We start from the raw sequence: 15067 nt of genomic DNA on the forward strand, positions 1-15067 counted from the left end.
GAGGGTGGGTTCAGACTTGATTTTGGGAAGAACTCCTTCCTTGTGAGGATGCTGGGCACAGGTTGCCCAGAGGGATGTGGTCAGGTAAAAACAAACACAAGTGTTCCCAGGACAGAGGAAGAGGAGGATGAGCTCCAATAAGGGCTGGAAAAAGGATCACAGCACCCTAAAATCTCCAATGGCTCTAATAGGTCTCTAATAGTTTTCCGTACCACATTAAGGGAATTGGCAGTAATTAATGTTGTATAAATGCTGATAACCTGGCTGCAAGCAGCTGATTGCTGCGCATTTCTTGGGTTGTGTGAGCCTGCACTAGAATTACAAAAATGGGATTTCTTGGCTCAGCTGTGCTCCCACGAGCCCAGGGAAGGTTTTGGCAATGATTCTGGAGCCTGTCCAAGAATGGGAATTGTTTCTGACAAGCAGCCACATTTTTAGAGTGCTGCCAACAGTGCCAGCACTGGAAGCATTCCAGTGCCACCAGCACCACCAGCATCCCTCTGCTGCTTCAGGAACAATGACCCCCCAAGGAAGAGAAAGAAGGAGTGTAAGAAACCTGCTGAGAGTGGGGAGGCAGCTGAAGAATGTCCCATTAGGAAGGGTGTTTCCAATCTGCAGGAAATGAAGAGCCGTTCAAAGAAATCTACATGTCGAGCGACTTCCTCTGGTGCAGGGAAAAAAAACAAAAGAGACAAATATCTCTGAGGAAGTGAAATTCTGACATAGACAAAAATGCAATTTCCGACTTTCCTGTGACTCCAGCCAGCCTTGGGAAAAAACAGCAGGACAAGGCACGGAGAAAGCCAGCAGGACAGGACTGAGGAGCTCCTGGTGATCTGAACACTTTCTCTTTCTTCATGTTTCTGACGTGGGAGGAGCCCCTTTACGACATGAATCCCAAAGGATCAAGAGGTACCAGGAAGCACCGCTGATCTGCACAGACCCCCTTTGCCTGCTGCTGCCCCACAGTGAACAGGTCAGTGCAATGTTTTCCTTCCTCCCTCCCCCACCTTCCTTTCCTCCAGCAGCTGCTCTGTTCCTGCCACCCTCTCCCGATTACCACAGTGTCCTCCCCAGGTGCTCCCTGCTCTCCCTAATCTTCCCTTCTGCCCTTCCTGCCAAAACAGCCCAACCCTACCATAATCAACTTATAATCTCCCCTCCACATCTCACCCATCCCCACTGAATCCTTCCCACTGCAGGGATCTGCTGAGGAGCCGCATGGTCCAAACCCAGATTCTCCAAGCACTGACTCCCAGCCCCTCTGACCACAGCCAGGGACCACATCCCACTGCTTGTCCAGTGTCCATCCATGGAAATCACCACAGTGCCCCCATCTCCTGCCTCAGCCACTGAAGGGGACAGTCTCTGCGAGATAAATGTCACCAACGTGGCCTTACACAGTGTGGCACTGCTCATCTCGCTCTGTGGGCTGGCTGGGAACGGGGCTGCCCTTTGGCTCCTTGGCCCCCGCTGTTTATCCAGGAACAGCACCACCCGTTTCATTGTCGACCTGACTATTTTTGACTTCCTTCTCTTCCTCCATCTGGTGCCCTCCAGTCTGTTTTTTCTGCTGGAGGACATGTCCTGCTTTGTCATCATGCCCTTGCAGTATGTGTGGTTGGTTTTCTGCCTATCACTGATGTACAGCAGCCTGGGGCTGTACCTGCTGACAGCCATCAACATCCAGAGGTGCAGGTTCATCCACTGCTGGGTCTGGCAAAGCTGCTACTGTCCCCAGCACCGCACAAAGGTGGTGTCTGCCCTGCTTGGGGCATTGTCCATCACTGTTATTGCTCTCTATACCGCAGTAATTTTTCTGTGTGCGTCCCAGCTATCTCAGCACTGCCGGGTGTCTCTCTTGTCCATGTACGCCTTCAACATCCTACTCTGTGCTCCCTTCACGCTCATTTCCAGCACAGTTCTTTTCATTAAGGTCAAGTCTGGCTCACACCAGCAGAAACCCAAGAGGCTTGACATTGTTATCTGCCTCATTTTGCCCTTCACTCTGCCCCTCAGCATCTGGAAATTCCTACAGGAGTTTGGCTATACCATTTTCTCCTCCCAGGAGGCTTTCCTGCTCATCTGCATCCACAGCACCATCAAACCCTTCATCTACTTCTTGGCAGGGAGCTGCTGGAGGCACTGCTCTATAGGATCCCTCCGGCTCTCACTCCAGGGCATCTTTGAGGAGCCAGAAGAAAGCCCTGCTGATATCGATGATCCTGCCATGGAAGCTTGCTCAGAGTCTCATGATTCCACCTGCTGCATTGCTGAGGGAGCCTGGGACAGTGGGTGAGGCTTTCCGGGAGCCACCTGATGAATAAAATCCACAGTGTCACCCTCCCTTTGCTGGTGCATCCGCCTTTCCAGGCTCCACTGGGATCTGAGAAATGCTCCTGAGGCATCAGCCTTGAGGAACAGCCCCTGGGCTCTGCTCTTCTGCAGCTCATCAGAAACACTCTCTGTTCCCAGGAACTGCTGCTATCCAACAACCTCCTGGGTTTTATGGAAAGCCTTGCAAATTATTTCACTTCCCTGAATGGCACTACATCCCTGTTCTCACACTTTCACAGAAAGCTGCCAGCCCAAAGTGTGGCCAGGATGAAACTTGATTGTGACAGAAACCCATCCCTTGGGGCCTGTAAACAGTGGTCAAAAAGGAGACCCTTGGAGCTCTCCTGGGCCCCAGCAGTGCTGACCAGAACCTCCCTGGGAGTGGGGCCTCTCCCAGCCGGGATCTCTCCCGTTTGCTGTCCTCGGGTGATCCCTGAACACCGACGGGTCCTGGGCCGATCCCCCCACTGCTCGAGGCTCAGCCCTTGGCACAGTGAGGAGATGCAAACACATCCACAGTAAGCATTTCCCTGCCTCCAAGGGGAATTTCTCACAGGGACTCTGCACTGGCTCTGTCTGTGTGCACACACGTGTGCATCTGCCATGGCAAATGTGGGAGCAATGCTGCTCTCTCAGGTGTTTTAGTACCTGAGACATCTGAGTGAGTAAGGCCTGCAAAGAAGTACAAGGCATAAGTTATGTTAAATGGTGGTAACTGTTATTCCTCTGTTGAGTGTGCAAAGTTTAAGGTATAACTGAAGCACTGTTAAGTTTGCGTGCTGTAAAGCTTTTAGGCCATTTCTTTTTCTCCTTATCCTCACTGTCCTTTAGTCACACGCACCTGAACACACAGAAACACACACACAGGGACAGTACTTTGGTCTGTGATTGCTTAATATTACACCTTGTTTTTTACTGATATCCTTTCTAGTGGTTTTGTGTCTTCAGAAATTCTTCCTCTGCCCTGGCTTTCACCTCTCCCTCAGGGGGATCAGATGGTGCAGCTAAAAGGGGAGGGGGAGTCTGTGGTCCTCAGCACAACCACTCCCTTCCAGGGGCAGGGTGACATCTGTGTTTTTCGCCATGGGCTCCACAGGGCATCAACCCCATTCCTGTGGCTTTGCTGAGTTTACTGAGCTGGCAGTGTTCAGCCTGGAGGAGGCAAGGCTTCAGGGAGACCTTAGAGCCACTTCAAGAGCCTCAAGAAGCTCCAAGAACTACAGAGGCCCTTTGGACAAAGGCCTGAATTGACAGGACAAGGGGCAGTGGCTTCCCACTGCCAGAGAACAGGGTTAAGTGGAATACTGGGAAGAAATTCTTCCCTGTGTGGGTGGTGAAGCCTGGCACAGGTTTCCAGAGAAACTGTGGCTGCCCCATCCCTGGAAGCATTCCAGACCATGTTGGATGAGGTTTGAAGCAGCCTGGCCTAATGGAAGGTGGCCCTGATGAGAAAAGAGTGACATCAGACAAAAACAACCACAAGTGTTCCCAAGATTGAGGAGGAGGAAGATGAGCTCTGGTGAAGGGCTGGAAATGGGACAGCAGCACCCCAAAATCTGCTCTCCAGTTGCTTTTATTGCATCATCAAGGGTATTGGGAGTAAGTAATGTGAGCTCTAATGCCAATAGCCTGGCTGAAAGCATGTCCTGGTCTGACACTGGCCAAACACCAGCCACCCCTGAAAGCCATTTGCTCACCTTCTCTTGCTCTCAGCTGGACAGAGGGCAGGGAAACAAATATTAACAAAGGGCTCATGAGTTGAGATGAGGACTGGGAGAAAAACCACTTTCAGAATAAAAAAAAAATAGGTTCAAATTTAATGGTATTAAGCAAATTTATTATTGACAGAATGTAAGAGTCAGTCCAACGTTTCTCTGATCTGCCTCACGACCATCATCAGAGACTGAGACCCCAGGACCCCACCATTCGCTCTGGACCTGAGTTCTGGCCTGGCCAAAGTGGATGTTTGTCAAGGATTGTTTGTAGGTATGTCTGATGCTTGCCATGGTATGCTGCTCTCGAGCAGGGTACTGGTTATAGCATCTGTTCCAGCACATGTTTCTTTGAGCATACTGTTTCTTTCTCTGCATACAGTAGTCCATAAATCTCCCCACATTTTGGCCAGAGGCCACTCGCTTTGGAAAAGGACTATAAAAAGTGACTTTCTTAAAGAGACTTTGAGATCTCTTTCTCCCCAATGGATTGAAGACATGTCTATCATCAGACGACTTGAGGACTTGTGCCTTCTGTTGGTAGCTATCCCCATCCTTTGAATCTCTTTTTCCCCTTCTACTTCGTTTCCTTTACCCCTTTCTCTCTCCCTCTCTCTCTCTCTCTCTCTCTTCTGTTGCAAAACTGAATTGTTGGAATGCAATAAACTGCATTGCTGCTTGCTGCTGAATAAAACTTGAGTCTCCTTGCTTTTTGTCTTTTGCACCCCGGGGTCAAATGAACCATCATGACTCCTGCTCAGGTTGAGTGGATTGTGACACAGAATCAGAGGACGATCATAAGAAGTAAAATAAAACTTTAAAACACCTTTTTCCCTCCCAGCCCCTCCCTCCTTCCCACCAACTGTGCATGGAGACAGGCCGTGGGAGTTTTGGTCAGTTTATCACTCGAGATTTTCTTCTGTTCGCTCAGGGAGAGGAGTTTTTTCTGCCATGTCATGGGGTCTCTCCCACAGAAAACAGTTCACCATGAACTTCTCCAGCGTGGCTCTAATCTCAGGAGCAGCAGTCCTGCCAAAACTGTGGCAACGTGAGTCCCTCCAATGGACAAACAGTCTTCTCAAAGCCATTATGGCGTGGGTCACTCTTCCATAGGGTGCAGTCCTCCAAAGGTAGGCTGCTCTAGCTTGGAAGCAAGGGCTCTCTTTCTTGCTGGAAGCAGGAGTCCTCTCTCTGCACTCGGGTCTCCCACTGGATCACAGATTTCTCTGGCATGCACCTGCTCCAGCTTGAGCACTTCTCCCACAGGCTTCAAGTGTGTTTCTGCATCCCCTAGGGACTTCATGGACTGCAGGGGTGTGGCCACTACAGGCCCAGGGAAAATCTTAAAGGATTTTTCCTGTCTAACTTTCTCAGGCTCAGCTAGAGTTTTTCCCAAGCTAGATACCTTTCTCTAATGTAAACGTAAGAGAAAGAATTATAACAAAAGACAAACACCTGTTGGATCTGTGAGAAAGCCTGGGACAAGAGATGTTCCCTTCTCAGAGCAATGAATCTTCTGTATTTTGTTTTGCACAAACTCTCTAATTTAAAACAATGGCTTTGTTCAATAAATTGCTCTTTCTTGCTCTTTCTTGCACCGTGCAAGAGCGATCATGTTACTGTGTTCACTTGCTGCTCCGTAACCCCTTACAGTAACACAGAGGCACAGTTTGTTTCATCATATACCTTTCTGCAGCTTGCAGAGGAATCTCAGCTCTGACTCTTGGAGCACTTCTTCCCCCTTTTTTCCATAGACCTTGGTGCCACCAAGTTGTTTTCCCTGACGTTCTCACTTCCCACTCTTCTCTGACCAGAAGAAAAACTGCTGCTCCTAGGTACCATTCCCAACAAGTTCTACCAGTTCAAAGATTCTTGCAAAATTCTGCAGTGCTGAGAGGTTGATCTTGCCCAGGTTCCACGATGGGAAATCGCTCACCACATTTTCACCACTGGCCAGACGACCCCGCTGTCACCGTGTGGGCAGTGGCAGCTGCTGCAGAACTGGTGCAATTTAACACTTCTCTTCATGCGGGGCACTGAGAAGGAGAAGCTGCTGCTGCCACCCCTGCCCTCAGCCCATGGCATGGCTGGCTGAGGGTGGCCAGGCAGGCAAGGCTTGCTGTGAGCCACATCGAGATTGTGGTGGCCACAGCAGCACACTGCTGCACGCTGCACCAGCATGGCCCTGGCAGCACTGCCTCATCACTGCTGGAAAAAACTGCGTGTGTGCTGCTTGGATATTCTTCTTGAATATGTCATCACAGAGGGGTTAGCAACATCTCTAATTGGGCCAGCAGCATGTCCATCTTCAGAGCCATCAGCAATTGGCTCTGTTGGACATGGTGGAAGCTTCCAGCAGCTTCTCACAGAAGCCAGCTCTGTGAGCTCAGGGCCCTCCCCTGCTACCAAAAAAACAGGCTGTGCCAAATCAACACAAAGTGACTGCTTGCTGTCCTCTTGGGCTATGTAAGCCTGCATTAGAATGAAAAATGGGAAATCATGGCTCAGTTGTGCTTCCTTGGGCCCAGGTCAGGTTTTGGCAATGATCCCAGACCTCTTTCCAGAAAGGCAATTATTTCTGAGAAGTACCCAGATGCTTCATCAGCACTGGCAGCACTGGCACCATTCCAGTGCCACCAGTACCACCAGCATCCCTCCATTGGTGGAGGGACAATGAACCCTAATGAAAGGGAAATGAGGAATGGCAGAAACCTGGAGGTTTCCTAGAGAAAATGAGGACCCCTTCTATTCTTTGAGTGAAGTTTTGACACAACTGACTTCCTTTGTTCCAGATGATGCTCAGCAGCAATGACGGAGCTTTGCAAACTCTGTTGCCACTGCCAATTTCCGCTGCATATGTGGTTAGTGGTTTGGAGAGCACACTGTCAGTGATCTGCTGCTTCTGTTCAAACTATTCTGCTTGATGCTCAGCAGCAATGAGCTGTACAAGCTCTGCAAACTCTGCCGCCGCTGCTGACTTCCTCTGCACCTGTGGCTGGTGGTGTGGAGAGCCCAAGACAGGGTCTGTTTTGCTCTCCTCACTGCTATTCCTGTGCTGACATTTCTGTGCCCATCACACAAGAAGCAGAAATGCTGAGCAGCTCTCATCTCCATCTATGCCATTATCCTGCTCCTCTGCTGCGCTAGTCGTCATTTCCCACACAAACAACATCATCAAGGCCAGGTGTGGCTCCAGGAAGCAGAAACCACAGAGGTCACACATCGTTATCTTTATCATTGTGCTTTTTACTCTCCTCTTCAGCCTCTGCAATTTCCTGCAGCAGCTCGGTTGCTTCCCTGTGTTGTCCCCAGGCTCTTTTTCCTGCTCACCTGCATCCACAGCAGAATCAAACCCTTCCTCTACCTCTTGTCCGGGAAGTGCTGGATTTCCTGCTCTGTGGGGTCAGTCAGAGAGTCCCTCCAGAGGGCCTTTGAGGAGAAAGAGATCACTCCATGCAGAAATGATTCCCCCAAGGACACGGGGGTCTGAGCCTGTGGATCCCTTCCGCTGCTCTGCTGAAGGACCTTGGCACAGGTTTCCTTATTCACCTGATAAATAAATATCCACAGCATCACCCTCCCTGTGCTGGTGTACTCCTGCAGGAGAAGGGAGCAGGGGCATTGCCAGGGGCAATGTGGGAGGGATGCTTTGCCATAGAGCACATTGGAGCATGGCTTTCCTCGTCCCTGCTGTGCCCACATGGCTCCAGGCAGTGCAGCTGGGCTCAGTGCTGTTCTCCAGCTCTGTTCCCCATGGAATGACCCTCCTTGGCTGGGCCCCAGGGAATGAACTCCATTCCATTTGGATACCCAGATGAGTTTCTTGGTGTTTTGTGGGATCTCTTGCATGCAATGAATGTGACACCTTTAGGCCTGGGGATACAACCAGCACAGAGTGGCAGTGATTTCCCAAATCCCTGCGGTACTGGTGCCTCTGGATGGCAGGAGAGGGGTTGGGATCACACAGAGCCTCCTTCCCCTTCTGTCCAGAAGAGCCAGCCCTGCATTCCCAGCTGATGGGAAGAGACACCAGATAGGGCTGCAGAGATGGCCAGGGACAGCAACATTCCCTTGTACTTTCCATGGGAATTTGTCACAATCTTTAATTCCAGAATTAAATCATTCTGAGTAAATTGCCAGGTCAAAGGTGACCTCCACTGAACCCTTGTGCCTGTGATCAAAAAGAGCTTTCAACATGGAAATTCACATCAGCAGACACTTGAACCATTTAATTGCACAGAAATTTGGGTTTATGCTGGTGTTCTGCAGAATGGAGCCATCCTCTGGTGCTCCAGGATCAAAGTCCGAGGAAGGCCTTGACCACCTCCTGAACCTGGCTACACGCAGGAGTAGCTGATGCTACCCCTGATTTCCATTTATTTTTCGGTCTGTTTCCAATGTGATAACTTTGGCCTCAGAATCTGTTGAATAAACAACATCCAGGCTTCTCTGCAGAGCTTGTCCCTGATTATCAGTGTCCAAAATGGCTTATTTCCTTATTTTATCCCATTCTAAAGATTCTGTCGTGTCTGTGAGCAGGGCAGGTCCCTGTCTCATACCAGAGCTCTTCCTAAGGCATGTGCCTGCAATGGTTGGGATGATGTTGACAGTGCCAAGATCTCCTCATTCCTCCTGGGAGAGACCTGGGCAGCAGCCACATCTCTTACCCAGGGGGAAGTTGTCCCTCCTTTTCCCACTGCCTTAAATGCAGGGGAAATCAAGGTGCCACTGCTTCTGGAAAGGAAAGTGAGAGTGAAAGCTGTGAGTGCCGAGTTAGGCTTTGGAGACACAAGACACACATGAGATAAAAGATCGAGAATACATTAATTAAGGGAATTGTTAGTAAGTTACAGAAGAGAGAGACTTTGACATCTCAGAGGGTTTTATCTTCCTGTCTCCTGTTTTCCTGTCCATTGGAAAGCCCAAACTCTCCATGGTACAACATCTTGCTGAGGAAAGAATACCACAGCCAGGGAGTGTCTTCCAAGTGCTGAAGGATCATGATTCTCCAATGAATTTTTCCTGCTTCCAAGCGCCTTCCTTGTTCCAGGATGACCCAGGCCACTCCCTACCTGAGCTTCCCTTCAAAAGAGCAAAGATTTCAATGCAAGACGTTTCCTGGCTGTTACTTCCCATGGCAGAAGGGTTGGAATGTGACAATGTCTAAGGTTCCTTCCAACCAAATCCATTCTATTATGATTCCTGATGTCATCCAGAATCCTCTTCATAGCATCTGCCTGAAAGAGCTCAAGGAGCTTTAGGACAATGCTCTCAGGCATAGGGTGGGATTGTTGGGATGCTCAGTCCAGGGCCAGGAGCTGAACTCCATGATCCTTGTGGGTCCCTTCCAACTCTGGATATTTTATGGTTCAATTTTATGATGGCTCTATTTCATGATGATTCCACTTGATGATGATTCCACAGTGCTGTCCCTATTTCCTGGCTCTGGCACATCCTCAAAGCCCTCTGGAAGGCAACACTAACAGAGAGGGTGAATTCCTCTGCACAGCTCCCAGCCAGGAAGTAAATCAGAGGATGGGCACTGCTGTTGGCAAAGGCAAGCATGAGAGAGGTGTTGAGGGGAAAGACAGAGAAGTCAAATTCCATCAGCAAGAGCCAGTACCCAAAATGAGCAGTGAAAAAGGGTAAGGAGACAACAGGCAGCAGGAGCAGGGCACAGAACTTCCATGGAGGCTGTTTCCATGAGCAGCACAGGAGCCTGACCAGCAGGATGAGACCAGAACAGGTCAGGGTGAGCAGTGAGAAGAGGTAGCTCAGGACCAAGGCCATGAGCACTGAAGGGTGGAAACAGAGGGTAACAGTGAGAAGGAAGGAGAGGAGCCAGAGCAGGGCACACAGGAGCAGTGGGAAGTGCTGGGAGCAGTGGCAGGGCCAGCAGGACACTGGAGGACAAACAGATCTGTCACAGCACTGAAGGCTGTCAGAGAGTAGATACCAGCAGGGAAAGCCAAGAGAATGGTGACATTCAGCCCAGCTGTCACTGCCCTGTCATGGGCCCAGCTGGTGGCAGAAGCTCTCAGGGACAGAAATACCCCCAGGGTGATGGTGGTGGAGAGCAGGAAAGTGAAGTCAGCCATGGCCAGGGTGAGCACACAGATGGTGATGGGAGCTGCAGCTGTGGAAGCCAAGGAGCCAGAGCACAGCCCTGTTCCCCACCATTCCACACAGGCCCAGCAGCAGCAGCAGCATGACAGGGACTTATAGCAAAAAAAAAAAAAAAAAAAAAACAAAAAAAAACCAAACCAAAAATCTCCAAAACAAGTAACTCTGAGAAAGTGAAACTGTGACTTAGCCAAAGATGCAGTTTCTAACTCCCCCATGATTCCAGCGAGTCTGGGAGAGGAACACCGGGACAGAGCACAGAGAGGAGCTAGAGTATGGGAGTGAAGAGCTCCTGGTGATCTGGGCACTTTCTCCTTCTTCGTTTTACTGACCTGGGAGGAACCACTTTAGGACGTGGATCCCAAAGGAGCAAGAGGTACCAGGAAGCACCACTGATCTGCACAGACCCCCTTTGCTGCTGCTGCCCCACAGTGAACAGGTCAGTGCAATGTTTTCCTTCCTCCCTCCCCCACCTTCCTCTCCTCCAGAAGCTGCTCTGTTCCTGTCACCCTCTCCTGGTGACTGCAGTTTCCTCCCCAGGTGCTCCCTCTTCTGTCCTGTGTTTCCCTTCTGCCCTTCCTGCTGAACAACACAGTCCTCCCACTTTACTCTTCCAACTCACAATTTCCACAGCTCTTCTCCCTTGCACGTCTCACTCTTCCCCACTCAATCATTCCCACAGGAAGCTGCTGAGGAGCTGCATGGTCCATCCCTGGATTTTCCAAGCACTGACTCCCATCCACTCAGACCACAGCCAGGGACCACATCCCACTGCCTGCCCAGTGTCCATCCTTGGATGTGACCACCGTGTCCCCATCTCCTGCCTCACCCACTGAAGGGGATGATCTCTGTGAGATAATTGTCACCAGTGTGGCCATGTACTGTGTGGCACTGCTCATCTGCCTCTGTGGGCTGGTTGGGAACGGGGCTGTCCTCTGGCCCCTTGGCTCCCACTGTTTGTGCAGGAACAGCACCACCCATTGCATCGTAATGCTGACTTTTTTGAATTCCTCTTTCTCCTCTTTCTGGTCCCCTCCAGTCTGCTTTTCCTGCAAGAGGACATGTCCTGCTCTGCCATCATGTTCTTGCAGTATGTGTGGTTGGTCTTCTGGCTGTCGCTGGTGTCCTGCAGCCTGGGGCTGTACCTGCTGACATTCATCAGCATCCAGAGGTGCAGGTCCATCCACTGCCTGCTCTGGCACTGCTGCCTCTGTCCCCAGCACCTGTCGATGGTGGTGTGTGCCCTGCTCTGGGCATTCTCCATCACTGTTATCACTGTCGTTTCCACAGTCATTTTCCTGTGTGCTTCCCATCGATCTCAGCACTGCCGAGTGTCTCTCATGTCCATGTATGCCTAGAACCTCCTCCCCTGTGCTCCCTTCACGCTCATTTCTGGCACAGTCCTTTTCAATATGGTCATGCCTGGCTCCCACCAGCAGCAACCCAAGAGGCTCGACATTGTTATCTGCCTCACTGTGCTCCTCACTCTACCCCTCAGCCTATGGAATTTGCTTCAGGAGTTCAACTATACCTTTTTTTTCCCCAGGTGGCTTTCCTGCTCACCTGCATCCACAGCAGCATCAAACCCTTCATCTACTTCTTGGCAGGGAGCTGCTGGAGGCACTGCTCTGTGGAGTCCCTCTGGCTCTCCCTCCAGGGGATCTTTGAGGAGCCAGAAGAAAACCCTGCTGGCATCAATGATCCTGCCATGGAAGCTGTTCTCTGAACCTTTTGATTCCTCCTGCTGCACTGCTGAGGGAGCCTGGGACAGTGGCTGAAAGATTGAATAATGAATAAATATCCACAATATCACCCTCCCTGTACTGGTGCATCGCCTCCCCCTTTCCAGGCTGCACTGGGATCTGAGAAATGTTCCTTAGGTGTCCACCTTGCGGAGCAGCCCCTGGACTCAGCTCCTCCGCAGCTCATCAGAAACACCCTCTGCTCCCAGGAACTGCTGCTGTACTATGACCTCTTGGGTTTTATGGACAGCCTTGGAAATTATTTCACTTTCCTGAATGGCACAACATTCCTGTTCTCACACTTTCACAGAAAGTTGCCAGCCAAAAGTGTGGCCAGGATGAAACTTGATTGTGACTGAAGCCCATCTCTTGGGGCCCTGTAAAGAACAGTCCAAAAGGAGACCCTTGGAGCTCTCCTGGGCCCAGCAGTGCTGACAAGAACCTCCCTGGGAGTGGGGCCTCTCCCAGCCGGGATCTCTCCCGTTTGATCCCCGAACACCGACGGGTCCTGGGCCAATCCCCCCACTGCTCGAGGCTCAGCCCTTGGCACAGTGAGGAGATGCAAACGGATCCACAGTGAGCATTTCCCTGCCTCCAAGGGGAATTTCTCACAGGGACTCTGCACTGGCTCTGTCTGTGTGCACACACGTGTACATCTGCCATGGCAAATGTGGGAGCAATGCTGCTCTCAGGTGTTTTAGTGCCTGAGACATCTGAGTGAGTCAGGCCTGTAAGCCAGGTTAAAACATGACACAACTTTTCAGATAAATGGTGTAAAGTGTTATTGCTTGGCTAAATTGTTAATTTTAAGGTGTAAGATCATCAGTGTCTGGGAGAAGCAGGGATACTGCTCATGCTCCTTGGTGGAGCAGGGAAGGAGCAGGGCTTTCCTAGGGGAACAGGCAGTCCCAGGGCAGGACTGGAGATTATCAGTGGTGGCTGGAAGGGTCAGAGGGTTCTGGAAAGGTCTGGAGGAGGTCAGGAATGGTCTGCATGCTGTTGATCTCAAATGTCCCAAATGGGATGCGATGAGGAAAGAAGGGGAGGTGGAATGGGGAATGATACCAAAATCAGCCAGAATGAACATTCTAAGACAATGGGAAGCATTAGGAAGAAGGAATTTCTTTACCTCTGTGGACACACAGAAGGATCTTTCCTTGTTCTGCGTATGGTGAGACTTTAGAACAGGTTTCATCCACTGCAAGCACACGCAGTCAATAAAATGTGTTTCTTATCCAATAGATGAACATTGCTTTCCTAGGACTCATTTCCATGTATTTACCTTCTTCTCAAAGTCCTTTCACAGCCCTGGAGGATCATCCAGAGTAATCTTCTGTGGTCGTATTCAGTGAGTGCTGCAATATTAAAGGTGACCTTGCCTTGAACTTTTCCTTTGGCCATGTGCTCTTGCTTCTTGCTACAGAAAAATCAAAAACCACTGCAGGTCTCTTCATCTATTTCTCCACTGGCTCCAGCCACATTTACCATCCTGTGTTCTCCTGCAGAGCACATTGGAGCTGGGCTTTCCTCCTCCCTCCTGGGTCCAAGAACTTGAAAGCCAGAAAGAGGAGAGGCACTGCCAGGATCCCAGGTAGAGCAGAGCAGGACCGAGGCTGTTGGGGGAAAAAAGGGAGCCCCAGAGACAGTGTGGGCTGTTGGAGGCACTTTTGGAGGAGTCAGGAGTCTGTGAGAAGGGGACTGGAGGTGGTCTGAATGCCAGCAATCCCAAATCTCCTCACTGCAGGACAGCAGAGCCTGACCCACCACACTCAGAGTGGGGGAGCAGCTGCCTTCTGGAAAATCGGTGGGATGTGATAGGATGGGGTGAAGAAGGACAGCAGCGTGGGCATGGGGATGGGGTGCAGACATGAGAATGAGATGGGGATAGAATGGGGAGCAGCTTCCTTAGGGCCAGGGCACATTTTGGCAATGATCCTGGAGCTATTCCCACATTGGGAGTTGTATCTGACAAGCAGCCAGCTGCCTCACCAGCACTGCCAGAATTTGCAGTGCCACCAGCACCACCAGCGTCCCTCTGCTGCTGGAGGAGCAATGACCCTTCTGGGAAGAGAAATAAGGAATGGTAGAAACCAGTTGGGAAAGGGGAGGCAGTCAGAGAATGGACATTCTCCTAGGAAGGAGTGTTTCTTATAGGAAGGAAATACGGAGTCATTCACATTGAATTAATTTTGTAGAGAAAAAATAAATCAAGATCAGTAACCCTAAGGCTCTGGCACTCTGATGTAGCCAAAGGTGTAAAACCATTTTATTTCCAAATGCTTGGGGAGCAAAACCAGAACAGGATACACAGACCAGCCAGATGGATGGCAGTGGGGAGCTCCTGGTGATCTGAGAATGCTCTTCTACATGGTACTGACCTGAGAGGATCCACCTGGAGATATGGAATCCTATAGGATCAAGAATTACCAGGAAGCACCACTGATCTGGACAGACCCTCTTTGGCTCCTGCTGCCCCACAGTGAACAAGTCAATGGAATGTTTTCCTTCCTTCCTCCCCCACCTTCCTCTCCTCCAGCAGCTGCTCTGTTCCTGCCACCCTCTCCTGGTGACCACAGTGCCCTCTCCTGGTCCTCCATCCTCTACCCTGAGCTTTCCTTCTGCATCCCCTGCTGAACAGTCCTACCCTCCCATTTCCCCCTCTTAGCCCACAATTTCCACCGCCCTCCTCCCTGCACATCTCATTGCTTTCCACTAAATCCTTCCCACTGTAGGGACATGCTGCTGAGGAGCCCCATGGTCCATCCCTGGATTCTCCAACCCCTGACTCCCATCCTCTCTGACCATAGCCTGGAGCCATATCCCACTGCCTGCCCATTGTCCATCCATGGAGGTGAGCACTGTGTCCCCGTCTCCTGTCTCACCCACTGAAGGGGACATCCTCTGTGAGACAGATGTCACCAACGTGGCCATGCACAGTGTGACACTGCTCATCTGCCTCTGTGGACTCTGTGTTCTGTAGGAATGCAGTGTCATTTGGGTCCTTGTGTTCCACACCCAGAAGAACACCATGAAACCCATCACTGCCTACATCCTTTACCTGGCTATATCCTTGTCCACTCATCCCAGGTGTCCACTGGCTTGGGTTCCTTACCTGCAAAAGGATAATCCTTTGCTTTTAATGGAATCCCCACC

The 15067-nt window shown here is 50.7% G+C and overlaps 1 protein-coding gene and 2 pseudogenes across 3 annotated transcripts in view; 2 read left to right on the forward strand and 1 right to left on the reverse strand.

Moving 5' to 3' along the window:
• Positions 1-6634, forward strand: part of LOC130253432 (mas-related G-protein coupled receptor member H-like) — a 67936-nt gene extending 61302 nt beyond the window's left edge. The window contains exons 1-3 of one of the 3 annotated variants that reach the window (XR_008840561.1): positions 391-976; positions 4981-5179; positions 5804-6634. Coding sequence is in view for 1 of the 3 variants with exons in the window: in XM_056492008.1 (XP_056347983.1) it covers positions 1313-2299 (987 nt within the window). In the remaining 2 variants the exon portion in view is untranslated. Of the gene's footprint in view, positions 1-390; positions 977-1202; positions 5640-5803 lie in introns of those variants that run through there. The other 2 variants (XR_008840560.1, XM_056492008.1) reach the window with 2 other exon arrangements.
• A 2743-nt stretch (positions 6635-9377) lies between these two features.
• Positions 9378-10390, reverse strand: LOC130253587 (mas-related G-protein coupled receptor member A2-like; annotated as a pseudogene).
• LOC130253589 (mas-related G-protein coupled receptor member H-like) lies at positions 10389-12042 on the forward strand (annotated as a pseudogene).
• Positions 12043-15067: the final 3025 nt, after the last annotated feature.

The sequence above is a fragment of the Oenanthe melanoleuca genome, chromosome 5, assembly GCF_029582105.1.
Source record: "Oenanthe melanoleuca isolate GR-GAL-2019-014 chromosome 5, OMel1.0, whole genome shotgun sequence".
Classification (NCBI taxonomy): domain Eukaryota; kingdom Metazoa; phylum Chordata; class Aves; order Passeriformes; family Muscicapidae; genus Oenanthe; species Oenanthe melanoleuca.